The sequence below is a fragment of the Bufo gargarizans genome, chromosome 4 (assembly GCF_014858855.1).
Source record: "Bufo gargarizans isolate SCDJY-AF-19 chromosome 4, ASM1485885v1, whole genome shotgun sequence".
Taxonomy (NCBI): domain Eukaryota; kingdom Metazoa; phylum Chordata; class Amphibia; order Anura; family Bufonidae; genus Bufo; species Bufo gargarizans.
The window spans coordinates 462,967,601-462,985,986 of record NC_058083.1 but is presented as its reverse complement, the minus strand read 5'-3'; the positions used below and the strand labels follow the sequence as shown (position 1 = coordinate 462,985,986).

The following is an 18,386-nucleotide window of genomic DNA, read 5'->3' as shown; positions in this document are numbered from 1 at the left end:
GCACATACGACTTTTTTGATCACTTTTATTACCTTTTTGGGAACGTGAGGTGGGCAAAATTTCAATTTCATCATAGTTTTTTTCTTTTTTATAGCGTTCATCGTGTGGGGAAAGTAACATGGCCCTGTCAGAGATCAGGTCGTTACGGATGCGGTGATATGTGTAGTCTATTTTTATTTAATCAGTGATAAATGTCTGGCTTTAAGAATAAATTAATTTTTTTTATTTTCACTTTATTTTTTTGACCCAGACCCCACTTGGTTCTTTAAGATCCAGTGGGTCTGATGCCTATATAATACCCTACAGTACACTATATAGTGACTTTACACTTAGCCTGATCAGGCTGCTGCCTTTAGCCTGTGAAGGCCTCCGATGGGAGAGGGAGGGAGCTCCCTGTTTTATGTATGTATGTACATTTTAGAAGGTTCTGAGATCAGAATCTGTCAGCCGGCATTAGGATCGTCTGATTGGCTAGTCTTTACAGACTAGCCAATCAGAGCGATCGCTTGGTCCCGGGCCTAGCTGAGAAGATCCTTGGCACGGAATAATGGGGCAATGACCTCCCTGTAGCGACGCCTATGGATGTAGCTATTTTCCCGCTGGTACAACCCCCGGCTGCTTTAGCACGTGACGCGAGCTTTTGACGTCACAAGGTCTTTGCGGCGCATGGCCTTCACAGAAGGTGACCTGAGCGCAGCGTTGTCTCCTCCTCCGTATTTCTTCTGTACTGCACAGGTGAGCACGAGCCTCGGCTTCCCATATGGGCTTTAGGCTGTACGTTACTAGTGACGGCTGCAGTATCTTTACACGGGTATTGCAGAACTACAACTCCCAGCAGAGTAACGGTCTTTGGATCTTGTGTTGTCAGCAGTCTCATACAATATGATGTAGAGCATCTGGTGCCAGATCGTGTCGCTCATACGATCAGATTGGATGAGGATGTATGCAGTGTCCTCCCATTGGTGATGTCAGGTCACCGCTCACTGCAGTGTGAGACCCAGCTCCTGATGCAGGTGCATTGGACAGATTTTGGGGAAGGGGTTATCTGGGTTGCGCCGTGATCCCATCACTTGCCGTACAGTGATCTTAGTCGGGGTTAGAACCCGCAGCGCATGGATGAGTTTGGGTCTGTTGCCGCAGCGATAGCGAGACATTCCTACTCACTCATGCGCTGCGGTTTCGCCAGGCTGGGGTCATCTGCCCAATGTACGGCACATGATGCCAGAAGTGGCCGCCACATGGGATCATGGCCTTTAATAATCTATTCGTAAGGGCTCATGCGCACGACGTGCTGTGTTCTGCGGTCTGCAAATCACGGATGCTGCATTGTGCAATCTGCGGAATGGCAGCTCATGATAGAAACGCAAAACGGACAAGAATAGGACATGTTTTGTTTGCTGGGGCACAGAGCAGCGGACAGGACAGGACGCAGAGTGCTGTCGACATCTTTTGCAGCCCCGTTGAAGTGGACGGGTCCGCATCCGACCTGCAAAAAATGTAGCTCCTGTGCGGACCCAAACAACGGTCGTGTGCATGAGGCCTAACAGTGATGCAAAACCACGCAATTTGTAGCATAAGGGTGCATTCAATTTTGTGGAACGGGTGCGGATCCATTCATTTCAATGGGTCTGCAAAAAATGCGGACAGCACACTGTGTACTGTCCGCATCCGTTCCATTCCGCGGCCCCGCAAAAAATATGGAGCATGTCCTATTCTTGTCCGCGGTTGTTGACAAGAATAGGCATTCTCTATATGGTGCCAGCCATGTTCAGTCCACAAAATGCGGAACGCACGCGGCGGCTATCCTTGTTTTGCGGATCCGCAACTGGAGCAAATTCCCAAAACAAGATTGGGGGTCATTTACTAAAGACTAGCGTTTTACACTACTGGCAATAGATGCAATTTATTTATTATGTGGTGCAGGTTGTCCGAGATTTTTTAGAACTGATGACAATCCGCTGCATCTGATTGGTGGGGTTATGACATCCGGGACCCCCGCCGTTCAGCTGTTTGAGAAGACACCAGCGCTGGCAGTATTGCGGCGGTGCTCTGTATCGTGCTCAGCCACATTCACTTCTATGGGGTGAGCTGCGCCTAAGTCATGTGACTGATGAACGTGACATCAGTTGGCCTAGGAAAAACTGCACCAAGGTCGTGACGCCTCTGCCATCTCACAGCTGATCGGTGGGGGTCCTGGGTGTCGGACCCCCACTATTAAGATACTGATGACTTATCCAGAGGATAAGTAAATGCCCCCCGCCTGAAAAATGACGGCTGAGTGTGGACGAGTTGCTACGGGTAGTGCTTCCATCTGCACCAGTTTTTGTTAACTCTCCCCCAATGAGCGAGATTTATCAAAACTGGTGTAATGGAAAACAAGTTTAGTTGCCCATAGCAACCAATCAGATTTCACCTTTTATTTTCCAAAGCAGCTCTGAAAAATGAAACACTGAATCTGATTGGTTGCTATGGGCAACTAAACTTGTTTCCTTTGCATCAGTTTTGATACATCTCCCTCATTGTTTTGTAGTTAAAGGGATTTTCCAGGAGTGAAATGTTGACAACCTATCCTCAGTATTAGATCAGTGGGGGGGACAATCATCTGTTTGAGGGGGAAGACAATCATCTGCCTCCTCATAGTGTGCAGAGCCCAGCGCCATGCGTCCTCTACAGTGTCCCTCTAAGCCATGGCAGCTGCTGAGCGAGGTCGGCCTGGGGCTGGGCACTGCACCATCAAAGGTGGCAATATGAAAACCAAGTATAAAATAATCGCCACATCGGTCAAAGAGCAAAGCTTACATTGTAACCAAGGCAAGATAAAACGGTTATCTTAAAGGGATTATTCAATACTATAACCCCCCCACCCATATGCCAGGCTCCTTAGAGCGAATATACTTACCCCGCTCCCTGCGCCGCTCCTGGTCCCCGCACTGCCGCTTCTTTCCGTGCACAGATAAAAACATCTGGTGACGGGGGGCGAAGCAGCCAATGACAGGTGGTGATGGGGATGAGCCTCCCTAGCATCACGGGTGACACTAGGGAGGCTCGTCCTGGGCTCCACCTCCCATTGGCTGCTCCCCCCCCCCCCCCCCCGACGCCGTATGTTTACATCTGTGCACATCAAGAAGCAGCAGCAGCGGCGGTGCGGGGACCAGGAGGGGTGTGCGGAGCAGGGGAAGTATATTCCCTGTGAGGGGCCCGGCATATGGGTGGGGGGGCTGTTTATCATATTGGATAATCCCTTATAAAGGGATTATCCACTACTAACACAGACCTCCCAGAGTGGTGATAATACTTACCTGGTCCCCGGTGCTGGGTTCGGTCTGTCACTCCCGGGCCGGCTGTTCCTCTCCCTGCAGTGCTGAAATCAATATCCGTTAATGCGAGGGGACACGTGACCGTTGCAGCCAATCACAGGCTGCAGCAGTGACCTGCTCCCCCTTGAGTCACATGACTAGTTGTTGTGACACAAAGGGAGCAGGTCACTGCTGCAGCGGTCACATCACCCGCACCCAAATGGGGAGCCATTACACGTACATCATTCGAATACCATTTTAGATGCCAATATTCTGTATTTCTGCAATTACATAAACAGCAGATTCGGTGGGTGGCCATTTTACATTGTCACTTATCTTCCTCCCAAGAATCAGCGGAAGACTCTTCCTCCCTTTGGCCGTGCTGTTTTTGGGAGGCAGATAATCACCGAATCTACTGTTAATGTAACTGTAGAAACGTGGCAGATTGGCGTGTAAAATGGCCTGTGAATGAGGTACGTGTTGATTGGTCCTAGCCCTACTCCTACAGTAAGGGGGGTAGACCCCCAAGCTGGTTTTACCCCTTCCTCCCAGACCCACATGGTATATAATGTACATCCCAGCCCTCATAGTATGCAGCATAGAGTCATTACTAATAGCCACAAGTAATGTCTGAACAGCCCACAGTCTGCCCTCTGCTGGCGGTGCTGGCACGCTGCCTCCTGGAGGCTGGACTCTAGATCGGCAGGAAGAGGAGGACACCTCTTCAGAGGGAGAGGAGGCGGTGCGAACTTTGAACCCTGTAAGAACATCACGACACTAACTAGCACTGTGGGCCACATGGCATGTGCCTGTTCGGAGTTCTGGTGCTGCCTACCACGGCAATCCACACCAAGAAAATAGTATGCATTGCTGGGATGGGTGCCATGGCTGCCCCAAAACTGGGAACATGCCATCATGCATCCCAGAGTGAGACCTGAAGTCATGGCCTGCTACTCTACGCAGGGGGACTATAGAAGCTGCCATGTCTTAAAGGGAACACTGATTGTATAGCAGCTGTGATTGATATTGTGGACTGAGCTGAACAAAGACCATGTGACCCATGAACAGGACATCACTGGCCTAGGAAGAGGCCACAGCGCTCCCCTGAGCACTGCAGCCCCTTCAAATATCTAATCAGCTGGGGAGCTGGTACTTAGACCCCCACCGATCCGATATTGGTGATCTATTTTGTAGAAAAAGTGAATCTGTCAGCTAAATATGTAGCCACATATTGCAGAAACGGGTCCACGCCCCTAGTGGCTGAAACAGCCCAAAGGATACAGCAGACTTGGTATGAGTTAGAGTTCCGCTCTGTTGCTTCCATACGGGCCAAAGACATTGACTGAAGTGGTAAGGGGGCATGCTCGACCGCCGCGTTATTCAGACTTCTCACATTCGTGGTTGTGCGGCTCGGGGAAATTGGGATAGGTGCATCGTGTTTGGTTGGTGGGCTGACCAATGCGGTGTCCTCCTGGATGGGATGGATGGAGACCAACAGAAGACAATTCATAGTGAAGTAGTTTAGCGTAGCCATATATTTACCGGATGAGTGGGCATCTGCGGCCTATGGTTGTAGGGGCGATAACTGTACAGTAATATAAATTCGGCATGCATCCTGTACTCTGGATATAATAGAAATGGCTATACTCCTATATAAAGCATGTTGTATAGGGCTACGCTCGGCACGTCTGGGGGCTCCTTGGTCTCTCATCTCTTTGTGTTTTTATTTTATGGCGTAATTTTTCTTCTGTTTTTGTGTAGATTGGTGCCAGTGATGGGACTAAAGTCAGTGTGGAAGAACTACAAAGTTCTGATTGTAATGGGAGCGGGTCTCGGAGGGATACACTGGGGCTGGTATAACATGCAGTCAAACCCAGCCTTTCATCCTGAGGGGCAAGGTCGGATGCCATCCATTTTTCAATTTCTTTCGGGCAAGGAAACTGATGCAAAAGCCAAATAGTGGTGTGCTGGTGGTTTTTTAGGTAGGTGACTATGACTTCTGTCTCTGTTCCTGTTACACACCGTGCGGGAGCTCTCCAAACCCTTATTTGCAGAGCCAGACACAACTGTGATGTATGTGATGTAACCGTCCTGCAACAAATTATGATAATAAAGGGCACATGACAAAAATGGTGTGCACCAAAAAGTCACATGATTAAAGGATAACTGTCACATTTAGACCCTAATTTCAATGTTCATATATGTAGTTACTAATAACATGATATTCCAGAATCTGTTACTTTTAGACTGGCTTACCCCATATTTAATAAGATTCAGCCCTTAGCAACCAGTCTGCATAAAACTGCAATCTCGCTATTCAGTTATGATGGCCGCCACTGCCCTCACCCTGAGGCTAATCCCGCCTGCCCTCACTAGCCAGTAACAATAGCCCCCCAAAAGTGTCAGTAACAATAGCCCTCCCCCTAAAAGGTTAATCTCCTGCAGCACAAAGGGGTCCTCTTACCACATGTGGCTTTCATTTATACACCGAGCAGATGGCAGATCTGCCTTCCCTGGTCTGCGCTGCTTCAACTCTACTTCTCCAGCTCTGCTGAGTGAGGGAGCGTCTGCCAAGCGCAGGGACAGGGAGAAGTGCACACAGCCCAGGCACTGTTATCAGCTGCTGGGGAGGACCTGGCTTTAGTCATTTACTTACAGTCCCTGGCTGTCAGTAATGTGACCTTGCACGCTGTGCGCTCCTGCGTCCTCCGTCCTTCAACACATAGACGGACCCTGCCTAGCAACCCTATTTTAAGCAGAACAAAACTGTGGAATTAAGGGGTAATTGAATACACAGTGAAAAGTTAAAATAGGGTCACCAAGGAGAGATTAATCAACACTATCCAATACTCAAAAAAAAATAATACGACAGTTATGCTTTAAATCCCAAAATCTATTAATATTCAAAACACGATCACGAGAAAAGTTAAACAGTTTACACGGAAAGTGTGCGGTAAAGCTAATTAGTAAGCCTGCGCCTCCCACACTACGAGTATCAAATGCCTAAATCAGACAAAAAATAATAAAGTGAAAGCTATGAGTTCAACCTCTCTATATGACATCAGTAATGCCGGGTGCTATGCGCCTGGGCGAGAAATACAACGTCTGCAAACATCAGTCCTCCTGAATGTAATATACAAACATCCAAGTTGGTCATACCTAGGGATGAGCGAATTTCATATTTTGAAGTTCGTGTTGTGGTATTTACTGAATTGCGTTATGGATTCCGATACCACGGACCATAGCGCAATTCCATGACAGAATAATAGAGGTCTATGGCCTGCATAACGGATTTATCCGGTTTCTGTTATGCAGGAGAGGACTCCAGCATAACATAAACCGGACGGAATCCATAACGCAATTCAGTAAATCCCACAACACGACTGAAATTCGCTCATCCCTACCAATAGAGCCATACCAATAGAGATCTAAGCCTCGGTTTGATATGTGCTGCGCAATCGCACTGTGACCTGGTGGATGCCATTTCCATGTGGTCCTTCTGATATCTATACTCCCCCACGATCATATGTATTCTTATCCCTGACGAAGCTGCAGAGAGTTGCGAAATGTGTGGCTCCATTTGCCCACCTCCTTTTCACGCCCCTTCTTCCCTTGATTGACAGGGCCAGGGCAGTGCTGCTCTCCTCCCGCCGGCTGTGTCTACTAAGAAAATCTCACGCCCGCGCCGTCCCGTTCAGTATTTGACACAGCTGCAGTGAGGGAAGGACGTTCTCCGGCAGCAGGTTTCCTCACTGTGACGTATTGAGCACAGGCGAGTGAGGAAGCTGGCTGCCAGAGAACGTCTTTCCCTCACTGCACCTGCGCCAAATACTGAACGGGACGGCGTGGGCGTGAGATTTTCTTAGTAGACACAGCCGGCGGGAGGTGAGCAGCACTGCCCTGGCCGTGTCAATCAAGAGAAGAAGGGCGTGAAAAAAGGTGGGCAAACGGAGCCTCTAGGAGCAGGTGCAACACCCCCCCCCCCACATCGCACATGTCAGCCAGCTTAATACCCATTTCTCAGGTGACAGAAACCCTTTAACATAGCCAAGACAGATCCGTCATTAACTCCATTGAAAGTCAATCGGGGATGGATCCGTTTTCTATTGTGTCAGAGAAAACGGATCTGTCCCCATTGACTTACATTGTGGGTCATGACAGATCCGTTTTGCTCCGCATCCCATGACAGAAAGCATGCTGCGGTTTGCTCTCCGGTATGAGAACGCAACCAAACAGAACAGAATGCACTTTAGAACATTCCGTTCTGTTCAGTTACGTTTTGTCCCCATTGACAATGAATAGGGACAAAACGGAAGGGTTGATGGATCTCAATACCGGAAAATATTAACGCTAGTATGAAAAGTACCCTCACATGTTAAAAGAAAAATCCTGCTTTCGCTCTGTGTAATAGGCGCTCTGCAGCCGGCAAACAATGAGACAGTATGGGGACGAGCGATACATTAGCGATCACTCGTCCATACTGAGGAGGAGTTTGCTGCATGTAATAGCAGCGGTCTCCTCCTCTAACAAGCAGGCGACTGACGGGAGGGAACGCTTCCTCTGCCCATCTAATAGGGCTCCTAGCCTTTATTCACACAATCAATGTTCGGTCAGTGATTTCAAGGGCAGATCTTATACCTAATGTCTGTGGAGGCTCCAGTCCTGGTTTTGGCTCACAATTAGAGATGAGCGAAGCGACTTCGGATGCTACATCTGAAATCTGAAGCCTCTTCCCAAAATAATTTGTTATAATATTGTACGGAGATTTGTCTCTGTACAGTATTAGGCCTCTTTCACACGACCGTTTTTTTTTTCCGTTTTGCGGGCCGTTTTTTGCGGTCCGTATACGGTCCGTATACGGAACCATTCATTTCAATGGTTCCGCAAAAAAAACGGAATGTACTCCGTGTGCATTCCGTTTCCGTATTTCCGTTTTTCCGTTCCGTTTAAAGATAGAACATGTCCTATATTTGGCCGCAAATCACGTTCCGTGGCTCCATTAAAGTCTATGGGTCCGCAAAAAAACGGAATGCATACGGAAATGCATCCGTATGTCTTCCGTATCCGTTCCGTTTTTTGCGGAACCATCTATTGAAAATGTTATGCCCAGCCCAATTTTTTATATGAAATTACTGTATACTGTATTTGCCATACGGAAAAACGGAACGGAACAACGGAACGGAAACGGAACCACAACGGAAGCAAAAAAACGGAACAACGGATCCGTGAAAAACGGACCGCAAAACACTGAAATGGACATACTGTCGTGTGAAAGAGGCCTTAGAATGTATGGGCTCCGATGAGCCGAAGTCTTTTATTCACAAAAGTTGCACAAGACTTTGTTGAATAACTTCTGTAATTGATTATTACAGTGAAAAAAACACTTCAAAACTTGGAACCGAACCCTGCTTTGGTTCCGAGTGGTACCTTGGAACTGAAGCAGAGTTCGGTTACAAGCACTGTAATAATCAATTACAGACGTTATTGAACAAAGTCGCGCACAATTTTGTGGTTAACGGACTTTGCCTCATCAGAGGCCGTACATTCTAATGCTGTACGGAGAAGTGACTTTGGATGTAGCATCTTTACTCACAATCACTGATGAAAACCACTGACGAGTGAATTAGGCTTTACCGTGTAACCTGTTTTTAGCTTTTGTGGTCATGTTTTGTATATTAATACATTTTTGGATTTAATCATGTGACTTTTTGGTGTGCGTCATTTTATATATTTTTTTTTATGTGCCCTGGTTCCATGTGAGGTACAGAGCAGGCGCTAGCTTTGTTAGAAAGGTATGGTCATGTACTATATGATGTCTGATTTTCATCTTTTACGTCAATCATGGCTGAACCCCTCTAAGCAGCTGATCTGTAGGGCACCCTCTGTTAGACTTTGTCCACATCTTCATTGGAGGCTCCAATGCCCACAGTCGCCTTCAGGTACAGGACTTGGAAACCGGTCACCAATGTTCTACATTTTAGGAGGAACTTGAGATGTTGAATTTGACTTTAATTGCAATCTTTGCTTTCCAGATTGTGAAGTTGCTCTTCTTGACCTGGGAGCCATGAAGCAGAAATCGTTTTTGAGGAGGAACTGGCTGTGGGTTGCTGGGATCTCCTTTCTTGGCATCCACTTTGGGACATATTTTATTCAGAAGGTGGCAAAGAGTTCTGCTAAAGAAACCATGGCGGTTAAAGACGCTCGAAGCAGGGAATGACACCCCACCTCATGCGTGTTCACCGGATTCACTCATGTTGAGTACTTGTCAACCTACAACTGTCGTGTTGCACATTTCCCCCTGTTGGTGTGAGCTTAATAAATAATGTGATTTTTAAATCCTAACCTGATTTTTTTTTTTCTTGAGGAGTAGGAATTCTCACATAGTCACAATGGAAAGAGTTGAACAGAAAAAGCCATCGCGATGCGCAGACGGGCCCTTCACCAGTGCATCGCTGCGGGAAGCACTGAGTGTGATACGGATGATGGTGGCATCATGCTATGGCCCGTATGGAAGACTGAAGCAGATTCACAATGGTAGTGGGGGAGGTGTTACTACGACGTCACAGTCAACGGCCTTACTCGGTGGCATGTCCCTCAGCCACCCGGCGTTGCAGCTACTCGTCGCCTCTATCCGTAATCATATCTCTGCCTTCAGTGATTGTGGACTCTTTGCAGCAATCCTCTGTTGCAACCTGATCGACAGGTTCATGAGTTTACCCGTTTCAACCCACAAGGTGATACAATTAAACAAGAGGCTTTTGGACGCCTCCATGAGTTACTTGAAGTCTGAGGACTGCGCTTGCAAAATCAACGTCGATTTTACCCACAGCAAATCAATTCTTGATTTCGCCCGATCTGTGCTCAGTAGCAAACCAGCATGCATGATGACGGTGAAAGAAGTAGATTACGTGAGCCTCCTGATTGTACAAGCTTTTCTCCACAAAGTCCCCGATAAGACCTGTCCCAGTCACCTTTTAGGAAGAACTCTGTTCGTGACGGTCGAAGGCCCAAGTGTAATGGAGTCCGCCTTTATTCCCGGCATGCTCATTGAAGAGCCAGCCTGGACCAGAGTGAGGCCTTCTTCAGGCCTACCCTCCACCAATATTAAGCTAGCCTTGTTTTCCATGTCATTATGTGGAGAACTTGGTGATACAGGAGAGGGCACTATGGAGGTTATGGTCAGCGTAGATCCAGAAAATGTAATGTTGGACCAGTTGATTGTTTTAGGGAAACGGTTAGTGGATGATCACGTGCAAATGGTGGTGTGTCAAAAAGTGATCCACCCATCGCTAAAACAGTACCTGAAGGAACACTGTGTCCTTGCGGTCGACAGATTAGGAGCGGCTCTTATGGATCCTTTAAGTCAAATGACAGGTAATAATGTATTGATGTTTTACACAATGTGCTAGGATTAAGGTGTACCACCAGCTACCCCTGACATGCCTAAAGTTATTGCTGGAGGGGGTCCATAGGGTTGAAGCCCCTGCTGAGGGTCTTATACATCAGTAGTTCTTTACCATTGGAGATGCTCTGAGTTTGTTGGATTGCATTAAATGGGTTGTACAGGACTAGAAGAGCATGGCTGCAAAACAGTGCCACACCCGTCCGCAGGTCCAGTGAGGTATTGCAGCCCATTCCTATTCGATTAATAACCAGTGAGTTAGGCAATTTTACTGCTTCATGCAAACTTTGTATTTTACTTTACTAGAGAATAATTGGAAGTTTATATATCGTACTGAAGTGATAAAATGGCCTAATAAACTTCAGGTTCAATTAATTAACTCCAATTTTACATCCCTATTGGATTTAAACGTGTTCTCTAAAAATCACGGATGACCTATACAATGTTGTAAATAAAAATAAAAAATTACCTGTTTCTCCAGTTCCATTTTATCCAACACTCCCCGGTACTCCTCCTCATTGGCTGCAGTGGTCACATGCCAAATCCAATCGCTGTCCTCCATTATAGACTGATGAGGACAGTGATTGGGTGCAGCACTTGCATGTTCTATCCGGCAGACAAACAGCAGCAGGAGTATTAGGGAGTGCTGCAGAGAACAGCACTGGAGAAGCGGGAAAATGTCATCTTTATCTTAAGCCGTTGTAGGGATTGTCTGATATATATATATATTTTTTTTATCGACTCGATCAACCCTATTAAACCAGTTATATTGCCTGTTGGGGTTAATCGTGCTGAGTAAAATAATACCTTTAGTTTTTTTCTGTAGGTTGCCCTGCAGCAGAGACATTATTCTTATATTTATGCAAATTAGCAATTTGGAGCACCAAGGGGCTGGCCTGAGCTCCTGGTGCACAGCTTACGCATCGCCCCTGTGCATTCCTCCCTCCCATTTGATTGTCAGGTGTCCATGTACAGGAGCGGAGCCATTGAACAATGTAGCCATGTGAAGCTTTCAGTCCACAAAACATATACATGTGAATTATCTAAATGAGCTGATAGTCCTCCTGTATGACCTATATACAAATGACTGCCGCTGACACTGAGTTCTGTGTGCTCGCACCTGCCCCGATTTGGCTTGGGGACCTGACGCATGTGCAGTGAAGCAAAAGCTGCTTCCTGGTTAAACACAACCTAAGGGCTGTATTACACTGGCAGATGAGCCTTATGATTGTCGGGAAGGAAGCGTTCCTTCCCGACCATCGCCTGGTCGTCGGTGAAGAAGACCCCTGCAATTTCATGCAGCGATCTCCTCTACAGTATGGGGAGGAGTGATCACTAATGCCAATGTCCCCATACAAAATCATTATTTGCCTGCAGCAGGCACAATCTTCTGCTGGCAATGATTTTTATGCCTGTATAAAAGATGCGATTTCCTGGTGAACGAGGGTAATCCATGGCGGTATTACACAAAAAAAAACGCTTATAGATGATCTGGCTGAGTAATACAGGCCTTTCTTGTACGAGTTTAGGTCTGTACCGGTTTTAAACCCTTCCCCCTCCCCCCGAATAAGTCTATTAATGTTTTACATGTTACAATTATGTATGTCAATCTCTGTATTTTACCATTCTATTACAGGCGCCCAGCCTATAGCTTCTCTCTGTCCGGTTTCCCACGTTTCATATGGTAGCCTCAAGCAGATCAATAAGGCTTCCTACGGGAATAAGCACTACCTGCATCTCCTCCCCTCTGACACTACTGTGTGCAGTATTGTGCTCTGCAACCGGAATGAGACCTCCGTAAAGGAGCTTACGGTAAATGAGATCACTTGTCAGCTAAGCAGATTTTAATATGATCAGTGGTTTTTGTTCTAGTAAAAAAGGGTCAGGGCTCCTGTACCTGCATCTGCATGAACGAGACCGGGGTGCAAAATTAAAATGTAAAAATGTTTTTTTAACAGAGGTCCTTTATACTATTTAGATGGGTCGTCAAGGCGGGCAAGCGCTAAATGTTTTTTTTTCTTCATTGGTACTTAAAGGGGTATTCAGGTTCCACATCATAGGGGAGAACTATGAGATTGCTGGGACCCCCACTGATCATGAGAATGTGGGTCCTGTACCCCATGGGGACCCCTGAAATTATTGGAGCAGTAGGTCAAACACGCGGACTGTCGCTCCTTTCATCTCTATTGATTGGACCTGTTGGAAATAGCCAAGCGCATGTTCTCGGGATCTGTGGGGACCCCAGTGGTTGAACACTACCGATCTGATATGTATTTCATATAGCAACTGGAATACCCCTTTAAAATGAACATCCACCAGCAGATGAGAGCTGAGCCGTAGTACCAGGAACGGCAGCATGTACAGCGGTGCCACTCTTCTGAACAAAATGATGAAGGGACCTTTTCACTCCAGAAAGTCTTTGTCACAACCAGACAGCTGAGAAGCTCTGACAGAAGCCTTTCAGAACCTCCTCCTTGAGTTTTCCTTGTTGTGGTGTTCAGTTCCTCATCTCGTTAGCCTCTCTCAGCTGTCATGTAGTTGGACTGATTGCATCCCTTTAAATTCCGCCCCATAATGCATTACTGGGTGGCTTATACTACTTCCTGGAGTGTGTGTGCATGCTGATCCTGTTTCCCAGTCTGCTACAAAGTTAAGTGCTGTACATTTATCTGTTATTTTCTGTTTGCTGGATCCCAGGTGACCCTGACTTCCTCCGTGTCTGGTGTAGGGAGCCGGTGGTTGTGTCCCCTCACTATTGTAGGGTGTTCAGGGGTTATATAGTCGAGGTACGTGGATATGCAACCTTCCACCTTTGGGATCTTTGTAGGGCTGCAACGATTAATCGATGTAATCGATTATATTCGATAACTGGATTCGTTGTCGACGAATCCAGTTATCGAATAATCGCCGATTCATTGCTATTCGGGCGGGCGGTCGCTGCATCTTTATTTTACCTTTTTACAATGACGCTCCCGCTCCTGTAACAGCCAGGCAGAGCGGACGGCGGCGTAACGTCACTCACTCACGTGACACGCCTGCTCCGCCTCCTTCATTCATGAAGTGGGCGGAGCAGGCGCGTCACGTGATTGAGTGACGTTACGCCGCCGTCCGCTCTGCCTGGCTGTTACAGGAGCGGGAGCGTCATTGTAAAAAGGTAAAATAAAGATGCAAGCGCCGGGGCTGTTAGGGGGAAGGGGGGTCTGTGTATAGCACTGCTATGGGGAGGGGGGAGGATCTGTCTATAGCACTGCTATGGGGAGGAGGAGGGGGGGTCTGTGTATGGCACTGCTATGGGGAGGAGGGGGGGGGGGTCTGTGTATGGCACTGCTATGGGAAGGGGGGTCTGTGCACTGTTATGAGGAAAGGGATCTGTGCACTGTTATGCCCATAACAGTGCACATATCCCCCTCTCCATAACTACGCCGTCCACAGATCCCCCATAATAGTGTCGTCCACAGATCCCCCATAAACGCCGTCCACAGATCCCCCATAAACGCCGTCCACAGATCCCCCATAAGTGTCGTCCACAGATCCCCCATAAGTGTCGTCCACAGATCCCCCATAAGTGTCGTCCACAGATCCCCCATAAGTGTCGTCCACAGATCCCCCATAAGTGTCGTCCACAGATCCCCCATAAGTGTCGTCCACAGATCCCCCATAAGCTTCGTCCACAGATCCCCCATAAGCGTCGTCCACAGATCCCCCATAAGCGTCGTCCACAGATCCCCCATAAGCGTCGTCCACAGATCCCCCATAAGCGTCGTCCACAGATCCCCCATAAGCGTCGTCCACAGATCCCCCATAAGCGTCGTCCACAGATCCCCCATAAGCGTCGTCCACAGATCCCCCATAAGCGTCGTCCACAGATCCCCCATAAGCGTCGTCCACAGATCCCCCATAAGCGTCGTCCACAGATCCCCCATAAGCGTCGTCCACAGATCCCCCATAAGCGTCGTCCACAGATCCCCCATAAGCGTCGTCCACAGATCCCCCATAAGCGTCGTCCACAGATCCCCCATAAGCGTCGTCCACAGATCCCCCCATAAGCGTCGTCCACAGATCCCCCATAAGCGTCGTCCACAGATCCCCCATAAGCGTCGTCCACAGATCCCCCATAAGCGTCGTCCACAGATCCCCCATAAGCGTCGTCCACAGTTCCCCCATAAGCGTCGTCCACAGATCCCCCATAAGCGTCGTCCACAGATCCCCCATAAGCGTCGTCCACAATTTGTTTTAATATGGCCTTTGAACATAATTTTTCAAGTAAGATCATATAAACCTCTGTTTTGTAATTTTGTCGTTTTTCCCGATTAATCGATTAATCGTAGAAATTAATCGGCAACTAATCGATTATTCAAATAATCGTTAGCTGCAGCCCTAGATCTTTGCATAGGCTGAGCAGCCAGGGAAAGTGCCAGGTTTTGTGCAGGGGTCTCCCTTTTGGTTCCTTAGCTTTGGATCCAGTGAGTCATATATGCATGTCGCATTGTTTTGTTTCCTGTACACTGTCCGTGACAGTCTTCATCTGAATCATTGTCTGTCACCTACTTTTAAGCGCTTTAGACCACTCCTATCACTTTATAGCACAGTTCCCCAACATAAAAATAGTACCTTTTTATTGTATCTGTGACACGTCAAGAAGTTGAAAAAAACATCTTATGAAGAAATGCAAATTAGGTCCTGTAAGTGCCCATGGGTGGCATTATGCCCAGGCCCCTCACTGATGTGCTGGCATAACCGCTCCCCTTGTAGTCCTCTGGGCTGGAGATCTTGCGCAGGCCCGGGCATGCACACGAAGATCGGTGCCTCTGCTCATAGTGGGAAGAGCAGTGCGCATGCGCGGACCCGGCGGTGATTGGCGATCGTGCAAAATCTCCGAACCAGAGGACTGCAAGGGGAGCAGTGATGCCGTCACATCGGAGACTGACTCCATCTAAGCAAGCGATTCATACTTGATCTGCAGTTTAGCCTTTTGTATCGAGGTATAGTACGATTTCTTAATTTTCTTATTCATCTTTTCAGCGGACGTGTCAGACTGCCGAGCCCACTTTAAATCTTCTCTTAAAGGACCCCTGGCTCCTGCTTGGTGGAGGCTGTACTGAAGCACATATAGCTGCCTATATCCGGTATAAGGTGATTATATAATTATAAGCAAAAACTAAGCACATTTATGTCAGTCACCTTTTAGAGTTGCTTAGCTGTGTGAGGTCATGTGACAGGACAGCCTTGTATATTCGAAGGCTTGAGGATTGAGGTCTGACCTCTAAGGCGCCAGTATGCGGCAGCTCCCGTCCTGACCTCCCAGCACTGACTGGGTTGCATAGCAATAAATTGATTTATGATGCTATGTAACCCTTAGGCCTCTTTCACATGGGCGAGTTTTCCGCACGGGTGCAATGCGTGAGGTGAACGTGTTGCACCCGCACTGAATCCGGACCCATTCATTTCTATGGGGCTGTGCAGATGAGTGGGGATTTTCACGCAACGCAGGCCCCGTCTGGTTGCTAAGGAGACGATCGGGATGGGGACCAGATCTTTATTATTTTCCCTTATAACATTGTTATAAGGGAAAGTAATAGCATTCTTAATCCAGAAATGCTTAGTAAATTAGGGATGGAGGGGTTAAAAAATAAAAAAACAGGATCTGGGTAAAGGATCTTTTGATGACGTCACTGCACTCATCACATGATCCATCACCTGGTCCATCACAAAGGCTGGTTGTGTCCAGCCAATTAATTTATAGCTCAGTGTATTATGGAAACTTATGAGACCAGTTTCCCTCCTATGTGTTTTATATCATGTTGAAAGTCTAAATGGTGGGAGAGCCAGACTTATGAGAAGGTCACCTCACTCTGGAGAACCTGTCCTGTCCTGCATTACACAAACACCCTATTGATGTGATTGGCCACCCTGTAATGCTTTTTCTCCTGTTTTGGTGCCACAGAAAAATTTAACACTTAGGGCTCATGCACACAAACGTATTTTCCGTTCCTCAAAAAAGTAGTGCATGTCCTATTATTGTCTGCAAATCACGTTCCAAGGCCCCATTCAAGTCAATGAGGCCGCAAAAAATACGTAACACACACGGAACACATCCGTATGTCATTCGTATTTTTCGAATCCATACTGTAGAATTGCTATGCCCCGCCCATATGGCTCATGTGTTTGGGGATTAAAAAACGGATCGCATACGGAAACCATACGGATGTGTTTTGTGGAATAACGGAACGGAAGAGGACTTAAATCGGAGAAAAAACCCCTCAGATATAGAAAAACAGATCCGTGAAAAACGGACCGCAAAACGGCAACGGTTGTGTGCATGAGCCCTTACTGCCAGGTTTTCTCCAAGGTTCCAGCTGAACGCTGGAGATGTCATCCAAGAAGGACAGCTTGAGAACAGCTTAACTTTCAAAGAAGTAGGGATTGTACATAGCAGATGCCCTCTTTAAACTTTTAAATGCAAGCATGAACTGTGTATATATGATATATGTGTGTATATATTATATATATATATATATATTTTATGCCAATTTTCATCTTGTGTTTTCAGAGTTCAATTATTCACAGAAGTCATCTTGAAGACCTGAGATGTACAGCGTCTGAGTATAAACTGGTGGCTGACTGCTTCTGCTCCTCATTAGAGGCTGTGGCACGAAGTTTGGAACACGATGGCGGGGAATCACTTACAGACTTACAGGACGGCCATGTGTGGTCTATACCTCCTGAAGTCACCGTCGATGGTGAACAGACAGAAGCTGTACATACGTGTGGCTGTCAGCTTCTCCAGAGGGGAGATGGTCTAAAGTGGTTTGTTCTTGGGAGCCCATCTGAGCCGTTCAGCCCCCGGAATCGCACAGAAATCTCTCCACTATTACTAGCTAAAGAGCCTCTAGTTTTAGATAGCCTCACTGCAAAATGTAATGGTATCAGGGTGGCTGTGGACACGGCTGGTCTGATCTTGGATCTGGCATATATTGTTAAAGATGAAAATTAATTTGATAGTTTTACAAATAAAATATTTTATTTCTTTTTGTTCTAGAAGAATCCATGTTTCCTTGTGTCTACATCTCGTACGCATCTACAGCTTCCTGCAGTCCCCTCCATGGTCATATGTTTGTGTACTTATGCAAGAAACCTGCCAGAAACACATTTGATAAACTGGCCACATTATCTCTTGTTAGGACCATTTTATGTATTTGGGCAAAGTCATCTTGTTTTCTCTGTAACCCTTTTTCGTTTTTGCGTTTTAATTTTTCTTCCTTGAACCATAACTTTTTATATTTTTATTATATCTCCTTTTACATAGCTTTACGATGGCTTATTTTTTGCGGGACAAGTTGTACTTTCTAATGCAGCCATTAATTATAGCATACAATGTAGTGGGAAGCGGTAAAACAATTCAAAATGGGGTGGAATTGAAAAAAACAAAAAACGCTATTCACCGTTTTACAGGTTTTGTTCCCACTGTGTTTCGTTTGCGGCAAAACCTACCCATGCCCTTCATTATCTGGGGCAGTAAGATTACCACGATCCCCCATATGTATAGGTTTTGTATGTTTAAATAGTGTATAAATAAATGTAAATGTTGAAGAAAAAATTTACATCACTATAATCTGACCCCCATAACTTTTTTATACTTTATACTATATGTCTACTGAGCTGTATAGGGGCTCGTTTTTTGCGGAACA

The 18,386-nt window shown here is 46.8% G+C and overlaps 2 protein-coding genes across 6 annotated transcripts in view; one reads left to right on the top strand and one right to left on the bottom strand.

Annotated features, from left to right (window-relative positions):
* The window catches only part of LOC122934452 (SLX4 interacting protein), a 200,349-nt gene extending 196,960 nt beyond the window's left edge, over nucleotides 1-3,389 (bottom strand). For both annotated transcript variants that reach the window (XM_044289923.1, XM_044289926.1), the window contains exon 1: nucleotides 3,300-3,389. The gene's annotated coding sequence lies outside the window, so the exon portion shown is untranslated. The remainder of the gene's footprint in view (nucleotides 1-3,299) is intronic.
* On the top strand, nucleotides 530-17,779 carry MKKS (MKKS centrosomal shuttling protein). 4 transcript variants are annotated; one of them, XM_044289919.1, is made up of 6 exons: nucleotides 530-735; nucleotides 5,058-5,278; nucleotides 9,329-10,670; nucleotides 12,335-12,510; nucleotides 15,721-15,831; nucleotides 17,249-17,779. In XM_044289919.1, the coding sequence occupies exons 3-6, from the start codon at nucleotides 9,686-9,688 to the stop codon at nucleotides 17,690-17,692; spliced, it is 1,716 nt and encodes a 571-aa protein (XP_044145854.1). In that variant the 5' UTR covers nucleotides 530-735; nucleotides 5,058-5,278; nucleotides 9,329-9,685; the 3' UTR covers nucleotides 17,693-17,779. The 4 variants fall into 4 exon arrangements, with proteins under 4 accessions (XP_044145854.1, XP_044145857.1, XP_044145856.1 ...); XM_044289921.1 differs by lacking the exon at nucleotides 530-735 and adding an exon at nucleotides 804-1,013; XM_044289920.1 differs by lacking the exon at nucleotides 530-735 and adding an exon at nucleotides 3,555-3,769.
* Nucleotides 17,780-18,386: the final 607 nt, after the last annotated feature.

Excerpts from the sequence above, each read along its gene's own strand:
- MKKS (XM_044289922.1), top strand. The coding sequence starts at position 9,686 with ATGGAAAGAGTTGAACAGAAAAAGCCATCGCGATGCGCAGACGGGCCC. Across the intron at positions 10,671-12,334 it reads TCCTTTAAGTCAAATGACAG|GCGCCCAGCCTATAGCTTCT; the intron begins GTAATAATGTAT and ends ATTCTATTACAG. Across the intron at positions 12,511-15,720 it reads CCTCCGTAAAGGAGCTTACG|CGGACGTGTCAGACTGCCGA; the intron begins GTAAATGAGATC and ends TCATCTTTTCAG.